Below are 8,511 nucleotides of genomic sequence, written 5' to 3' on the forward strand. Positions count from 1 at the left end.
GTAGATTTGAAAATTTTCCAAATACATCGAACAAGTTGAAGAGAGTCTGTGGCTTTTGTCTGCCTCGGAAAGACTCGGACTTCTGTCCCCCGCGCTTCCCAGGGGACCTGCCTGAAGAATTCCAGGCATCTGTTGTCTGTGCCATTTGTCTTGTCAATGAGGAGCAGGCAGTGAGTGGCGGTGCTCGGTGGTGCAGGGCTGGGACAAAGGACTGGCCCCACTCACGGTTGCAGGAGGAGGGGAGGAAATGCTTGCCAGGCACGTGCAACACCAGGAAACTCATAAAATCTTTTCTGGCTGTGAAATGTTTTGTGCTGGGGAATAGTCGCTGAGCTGGGGGCGGCTGGCCAGCCATTAAGAGCAGAGGCTGTGAGTCGCTCCTAAGCGAGGAGCTGAGTTCTCTGAGCGTTTTCTCCGAGTGGGGATCCGAACAGAACCTACCTGGGAGGATCCAGTGCGTGTCCAGCACAAAGCACAGTGCCCAGCCCAGCACAGGGCTCCATGCAGCTCCGTGAGCTGGGCACTAAAGCTCTTTCATTCCGCAGGGCCATTCCGTCTCCACCTAGGGCGTGTTCCTAGGTCGGAAGGGAAAGGCCTGTGGAGTTCAGTGCTGTTGGATTCGGAGCCAACACACAGAGGATTCAGACCCTCCTCTCCCTGGCCTGTACTTGGTGGGTCCCCATGAAGCAGCAGGTAAAGTCAGACTCCTCCATAATCATGGCCCCTTCCATTCCAGGGTAACCCTCTTGGGCCTGGTGGCTGGGGAGCAAGCAGAGATCTGAAAGGCTTGACAGCACCGAGGGCAGGGAGGAAGCTAACCCAATTGAGCACGTCTGCCAGGCGGAGAGACTGCTGGCTGCCAGCAATGCCCTGAATGAGTCTTAGTGCCGCCCCCGGCACAGTGCACATCTCTGCCGGGGCGGTGACCTTTGCTGGGCCACCTTCTGCCTGGGAAGAAAAGAGCTCATCTGTTGAGTGCCTGTGAACAGTGTTGGCCCAGTTCAGTACAAGGTTCAGGAAAACCTTGACAGTTTTGCAGAAATAAATAATATTGTTTCTTTCTAAATTGCACAAAGACTACATAATCATGAGAAAAAGGGTAGGGGATACAGATCATCAGCAATCACCAGAGGACAATTCCAATGGCCTAAAATTTCACTATCCAGAGACAACCATTCCTTCTCTCAACGAGTATTCATTGGGCACCTGCTATGTACCCGGGACTGTGCTGGGACCTGGGGGCACAGCACCAAATGGGTGGGACACGGTTCCTGTCCTCATGGGGTTTAGACCTGCTGGCCAGGAATATTCATACTCGATATTAAACAAGCAAAGTAAGTGTGAGAAGTGCCCTGGTAACTTCCAGTAGCCTCTGCACTGAGCTCTGGAGGACACATGATAAGGTGGGTGAGGGGAGCAACCCTCCCAGCTGCAGGAGGGTCAGAGTTCCATGTGGCTGGGTTCTGTGCTTAGGATGGAGGGCGTGGGGGTAGGAGGTCAGCCTGGTCAGCCAGGCCCAGCCCAGGATGGCAGCTGTTCTAGAGGCCCTTCCCCCTTGGGCAGCCCCGACCTTGCCTTTGCCTGCCTGAGTCACTGTTGCGTGGGCGACAGGGAAGGTGTGTGCCTAGGGAGTGGTTACTGAGGGCTAGGGCTCCGGAGGGGCTGGGGCTGGGGGTAAGCTGCGTGGGAACCGCCAGCAGCCGTTCCTGCGCCTCTCCATGTCACCCATTTCCACTCGCTCAGCTCCTCCCTGTCCAAGAGCAGAGGTTCAGTTCTCAGTGACGTGACGTCGTTTGAGCCTCCCTGAGGACTGTGGTAGCTGCTGCAGGGCAGCCTGTGGTGGTTGCCTCCTTATCTCTCCCGAGGCACGAAAGCCTGATGAGAACCGGGTCGGGAGCGCTGGCGGTTGTGCACAGGTGTGTGGACGCGTTGTTGGCTGTGCCCTCTGGCACAGATGTGTGCTTTGAGCACAGCTGCCTCTTCTGACACTCAGCACCTGCTCTGCGCCCGTGAGGTTGGGCTCGGAGGCCACGGGGACCAGGCAAGGCTAGGACTCGGGGCTCCCGCCGGAGGTGGGGTTGGGCAGTCCGTGGGGGCTGTGGTCAGGGAAGGCGTCCGAGGGCAGTGACTGAAGGTGGAGAGCAGGTGAGGTGAGCCGAGTGAAGAGGGGAAGGTACTCTAGGCAGAGGGAGGGCGGTGTGGAGGAGACTCGTAGGCAAAGGTGCCTTCAGAGCATTGCAGTGACGCAGGCCGGAGTGTGTGGTTTCCCCGGTGAGGGGGGTAAAGCTGGGAGGTCCCCGGCAGCCCCACCTGCAGAGGCCCCCACAGTGGAGGCTGCCACTTCCCGCCCACAGCCTCAGCATCTTGACACTCGGTGGGCCTGACCCCCAACTGCCACCAGCTGCTTCTCTGTCCTGAGGATGACCACTAGGGGTTGGTCTGTCGACGCCTTGGTTCCCGTGACCAAGGCTCGTGCTCTGTATTGTTTTCTCAGAATTCCTCGTAGGGGCTGGTCCCAGTCATCCACAGTGGTGACGCTCTTTAAAAAAATTTTTTTTCTTTATTGATTTTTAGAAAGGGTGGAAGGGAGAGGGAGAGAGAGATAGAAACATCGATGAGCAAGAACATCAATTGGCCGCCTCCTGCATGCCCCCCACTGGGGATTTGACCCACACCTGGGCATGTGCCCTGATCAGGAATCGAACTGGCAACCTCTTGGTGCATGGGTCAGTGCTCAACCACTGAGCCACACCTGCTGGGCGACAGTGGTGACACCCTTGATACAAAAGTGCCCATTTGGGACTTTCTTCCCCTTCCTGTCTTCTCCCACCATCAGTCTTTCCTCGGCTCACCTCCAAGTCCTCTGTTTCTGAGAGGATCCGCATGAAAAACCCACGGATGGAGCTTAAACTCAAAACCAAGATCAATGGGGAGCTGTTGAAGGTGTTTTCCACATCTGGGGGGGACAGGGTCAGATTTGCAGGGTCATTCTGACTATGACCTGACCCTCTGAGCAGTCCCGGGTTAAATTAGTTCTGACCACACAGGAGAACCCACCTCCTTCCTCAGGCCCGCATCGCTGGTGCTGACTGCTCTGAGTACGCGCTGTGTTCCACGTGCCAGTCTGAGCGTTTGGTATGCATTTTGTCATTGTATCTGAGGTGCAGGTTCCATTTTATAGATGAGAGAACCGAGGCACAGAGAGGGGGAGACGCCTGTGCATGATCACACAGCCGGAGGGGATGGTTTGGGGATTCGAGTTCAGGTTTGACAGATCCAGTGTAGATGCTCGTACTCCCTCGGGCCTTTTGGCTTTCCGTCCTCCCTGGCAGCACCATCCAGGTACTTTAGGGCGGACCTTTACTAAATTCCTGGGCACAGGCGAGTGCTCTCGTCTAGTTACCTCTGCTTCTCCCGCAGGTAAGTTCGAAGACAGGGAAGACCACGTACCCAAGCTGGAGCAGATAAACAGCACGAGGATCCTGAGCAGCCAGAACTTCACCCTCACCAAGAAGGAGCTCCTGAGCACGGAGCTGCTGCTCCTGGAGGCCTTCAGCTGGAACCTCTGCCTGCCCACACCTGCCCACTTCCTCGACTACTACCTCTTGGCCTCCGTCAGCCAGAAGGACCAGCACTGCCACAGCTGGCCCACCACCTGCCCCCGCAAGACCAAAGAGTGCCTCAAGGAGTACGCCCACTACTTCCTAGAGGTCACCCTGCAAGGTGGGGCCCAGTGTCGGGACCTGTCACCCCTTCCCCACCCACCCGGGGGCATGCATGTCCATCCAGGGAGTCCTCATTGAAAGGAGCCCATCCACCCAGATCACTGCCACTTTGCAAGGGATAAACAAGGATTCACCCAGTGTGTTACCAATTGTGTGTAAAAGAGAAGTAACAGCTTATTACAGGCCACTGGTATTCTGCAAACTTAATGGTCACCTGGTAGCATTTCTTACGGTAACCTGCAACTTGCAGGTGATCTAAGTAGGACAGAGTTGCAGGTAGGTCAGTCTGGAAGAGCTGTCATCACACAGGTGGGTGGGGGAGGGGGTTATGTTTACATCTGCCTTAGCAATTGAGTGACCCTGTTTAGGGACTTGTATTTGAATTTCACTCTTCCTGACATCTTAAAATGTAGGTATTAGGTGCTGTGACCGGTGTGGGTCAGTAGGTTGAGCATCACCCTCTGCACCAAAAGATCGCCAATTCAGTTCCCGGTCAGGGCGCATGCCCAGGTTGTGGGTTTGATCCCCAGTCAGGGTACATACAAGAGGCAACCGATTAACGTGGCTATCTCATGTCAGTGTTTCTCTCTCTCCCTTCCTCTCTCTAAAATAAAATTTTTAAATATCTTGATGTTAGGTAAAATACTGGGTCAGAAAAACAGTTGATACAACTACCCAATAACCCACCACAAACCAAAATTTGTCATGTGTAACAGTATCAGCAGTTGTGATATCAAGCATTAGTTGAGTGTTTACTGTGTCCTTGGCACCTTATTTTAGTGTTGTTCATACATTATCTCATTTGAACCTCCCAAAAAAGTCATTTCTGCTACTCTCATTTTACAAGTCAGTTTTCCTCAATTGATGCTCAAGAGGTGAAGTAACTTACCAGGGTCATTGCTAAAATTTGAACCTAAGGAGTCTGATTCCGTGTACCTGTAACCATAATACCACCCTGACTGATTTCCTACTTTAACAGGCAAGTGTTGAAATCATGGAAAATCATAAACAGCTTAAGACAGCATGACAATGCACCAGTAACCAAGTGTCATTCAGGAAAATTGTGGGAATTTCAAGTTTGCCTTTGTGCAAAAGTAGTCCCAGCCAAGTCATAAGATATCTTAGTGGAACATTAATATTTCTCACATTATTTCATAGGGTATACATATCCCGGAGCATCACATTTGTACACTTTATTTACATGTACAGTTTTTATTTTTCAATCATATTTCAGTAAAGCCAATTTTAGTGATGAATATCAAACTGCTGTAGTCACTCATTCATACATTTATTTATTTATTTATTTATTTATTATTTTTTTTTTTTTTTTTCCTCACCCGAGGACATTTTTCCATTTTTTGTTCAGGTAGAGTGGGAGGGAGAGAGAGGAACAGAGAGAGAGAGAAACATCGACGTGAAAGGAACACATCGAGTGGCTGCCACCCACATGACCAACCAGGGCCGGGGACAAACTGCAACCAAGGTACATGCCCTTAGCGGGAACTGAACCCGGGTCTCTCTGGACCGCAGGTCGACGCTCTAACCGCTGAGCCAAACCGGCCAGGGCCATACATTTATTTTTATTTTTTATTAAAAAAATTTTTTTTCTGCCCTGGCCATTTTTGCTCAGTGGTTAGAGCGTCAACCCGTGGCCCAGAGAAGCCTGGGTTTGGTTCCCGCTAAGGGCACGTACCTTGGTTGCAGTTTGTCCCTGGCCCCGGTTGGGGTCGTGTGGATGGCAACCACTCCATGTGTCTTTCTCACGTCAATGTTTCTCTCTCTCTTCCTCCCTCACTCCCTCCTGCTCTATCTGAAGATCAATGCAGAAATGTCCTCGAGTGAAGATTTAAAAAATTTTTTTTTCTTTATTGATTTGAGAAAGAGAGACAGTCAGAGGGTGAGAGAGAAGAAGCATTGATGAGAGAGAACATTGAATGGCCGCCTCCTGCATGCTCCCCACTGGGGATCGGGCCTACAACCCTGGCGTGTGTCCTGACTAGGAATTGAACCGATGACCTCTTGGTGCATGGGTCAATGCTCAGTCACTGAGCCACACCAGCTGGACACTCATTCATCCATGTATTCAACAGATTTTTATTGAGAGCCTACTGTGGTTCAGGCTTTGTTACCATTAATAAGTAGTCTTTGAAATGGTATATCATTGACCCCTAACAAGCAAAGAAAGGACAAATGTTTTATAGCCCATCAGCAAACCCCTTGCAGCCCCCAGAAGCCATGGACCACATTTTGAAACATCACTGCTCTAGGCTGACATTAGAAATCCCAGACTGAGAACCAGGTTGTTTAAGACTCAGGTGCTTCAGGCTGTTTCCCACTTTTTCATCATGAGTGTGTGTGTGTGTGTGTGTGTATGTGGGGGTACACAGCAGTGAATAGCCTTGAACCTAATCATTTGTCTAGTGAGTCTAGGGAGCACAAGGCAGGAAGGGCACCGACCTCCAGGCGAGGCCTTATGATGCTGACTGCCTCTGGTTCTCTTTCAGATCATATTTTCTACAAATTCCAGCCTTCTGTGGTCGCTGCGGCCTGCGTTGGGGCCTCTAGAATTTGCCTTCAGCTTTCTCCCTACTGGACCAGAGACCTGCAGAGGATCTCAAACTACTCCCTGGAACATCTCAGCACATGCATCGAGATCCTTCTGGTGTAAGTTCCCCTCCAATCCCTCTGTGTTTCTGAAATATTGAGGTTCCACCTGTCTTGAGGCCCAATTCAAGCGATTTCCTGAAGTCTGAGGCTTATGGTGGGTCCCCCTGCTAGTGTCTCACGTGACATGGTCCACGGTGACTCCTGATAGAATTGGGGTTTGGGAAGTTGGTCCTTCCTATTAGGTAGCTTTGGGTTTGCAGTTTTAAGGTCAGGAGTGAGGGAGGAGAGGGATTGTGTGCACATCCTTCTGCATGTCTGAGCTCTGATCTGAGTCCCAGTGTGTCAGTCCGTCTTCTGAAGATCACATTGAGGGACTCTCGTTACAAGTTGCTTTCTCCGATGTGGCCACAAAGCTGATCTCTTAGCCAGCTTAGCCCAGAGTGGCTTAACATAAGAGGCCACAGCCTCCTTGCAAGGATCCCTGGGAACCTCGGGGAGAAAACGTCAGTGTGTCAGAGAAGATGCTTAAAGGCAGTGTAGACCCAACACCGTGAAACACATCAGAGGTGGAAGAGCCCGTGGTGACCTCAGAGGAGGACCAATAGGACAGGCTGCACCCAGTCCCTCTTCCACCTGACAGGTGGCAGCATCTCTTAGATGCTCAGCACCCCCTGAACATGGGCCAGGTGCCAAGTGCCCCCTCTTGGCCCCCTGATGTGGGCAGCTTTGCTAGTAGCTGCCCTTACCTCATTCCTCTGAAATATCAGTCTCCCGCTCCCTGGGCCTTGTTGTAAAGCCTCTGCCTTTTAGGAGGTACCCAAAGCCAGAGCACGAGGTGCTGTGCAAGTGCCGACAGGTTCCTTGGATTCTTAACCACCAGCCCTGCCTCTTCATGGCTGTCACACTGGGATGGCCCCCTTCTCAGACCTGCTGCAGCTTCCACTGGCTCCTTTCTTACGTTCCCCTTTACAGATGGAGAGTCTTAGGCCCCGTGGGTGACTTGCTTGGGATCTGCTAGCTCAGGAGTGACCCCGCTGGGACGGGGCTGTGCCAGGTGTGGGGACACAGCGGTGAGCAGGAGCAGATGGGGTGCTCCCTGTTGGAGTTCACACTCGGCACGGTGCGGGGTCAGGTAGTAACCCGGAAGTGATCACCTGGGGTGTTGGCTGCGAGGCGGGGCAGTGCCCGGGCTGTGGAGCAGCGAGGCTAGTTCCGAGGGTCAGAAGAGGTTTTTATAGGACGTAGATCCAAGCTGAGGTCGGAGGCCCGGATTAGTTGCACAATAACTGAGGCAAGGCCGAGGCAGTGAACACAGGCAGTGGCAGCAGGCAGACCCCACCTAACAAGGCAGGTGGAGGTGCTCTCAGGTGTCTGCCTTTAACTTCTGAGTCTCACCAGGTCCTTCCCTTTCAGAGCGTATGACAATGTCCTCAAGGATGCCGTCGCAGTCAAGAGCCAGGCCTTGGCGATGGTACCCGGCACATCCCCAGCCCCCACCCAAATGCTGTTTCAGCCCCCGGCGTACCCCACCCTTGGCCAGCCGACGCCTGTGGCCCTGGCGCAGTTCCAGGCCCCGGTGCAGGACCTGTGTTTAGCCTATCGGGACTCGCTGCAGGCCCACTGTTCGGGGAGCCTGCTCTCGGGAGGCACCGGCTCATCTCTCCACTCCCCGTACTCCTCCCTCCAGCCTCTGGATGTGTGTCCTGTGCCCCTCCCCGCGTCCCTCAGCATGCAGATGGCCATCTCAGCTGAGCCCAGGCACTGCCTCGCCACCACCTACAGAAGCAGCTACTTCAGCGGGAGCCACGCATTCCCCAGAGGATGTTTCGACAGATAGGGCCCTGTTGGGCCCCCGGGGAGGCCTTGGAGGCAGAGGAAGAAGACACTGGCGAGGGAAGCTCAGCAGAGTGAGGTGACTGGGAGACCATCCCCGCCGAGCCTCATTGCCCTTGTCTGGAGAGGGTCTGTGCTCTTTTTAAATAAAACGGACCCAGAGCCGAACAGTCGATGAGATACCTCACTCAAGAGCAGTCCTCTGGGAAACGTCTTCCATGTGTGCCTGGGGTGCAGGGGGATGGCCTTGTGGCTGTCCCCTGGAGCAGGGGCCCAGAGAATCAAGAAACACCTGGGAAGAGGCCAGGAGTCCGGGAGCTGGTTGTAAACGCCAGTCTGGGAGCTC

General features: G+C 53.3%; 1 protein-coding gene across 1 annotated transcript in view; it reads left to right on the forward strand.

The window, feature by feature from the left end:
* CCNJL (cyclin J like) overlaps window positions 1-8,169 on the forward strand; it is a 49,525-nt gene extending 41,356 nt beyond the window's left edge. The window contains exons 4-6 of the mRNA XM_036241868.1: window positions 3,421-3,723; window positions 6,230-6,389; window positions 7,746-8,169. Of these exons, the coding sequence (XP_036097761.1) occupies window positions 3,421-3,723; window positions 6,230-6,389; window positions 7,746-8,169 (887 nt within the window). The remainder of the gene's footprint in view (window positions 1-3,420; window positions 3,724-6,229; window positions 6,390-7,745) is intronic.
* The last annotated feature ends 342 nt before the right edge of the window (window positions 8,170-8,511 follow it).

Source organism: Molossus molossus, unplaced genomic scaffold (assembly GCF_014108415.1).
Source record: "Molossus molossus isolate mMolMol1 unplaced genomic scaffold, mMolMol1.p scaffold_m16_p_4, whole genome shotgun sequence".
NCBI lineage: Eukaryota > Metazoa > Chordata > Mammalia > Chiroptera > Molossidae > Molossus > Molossus molossus.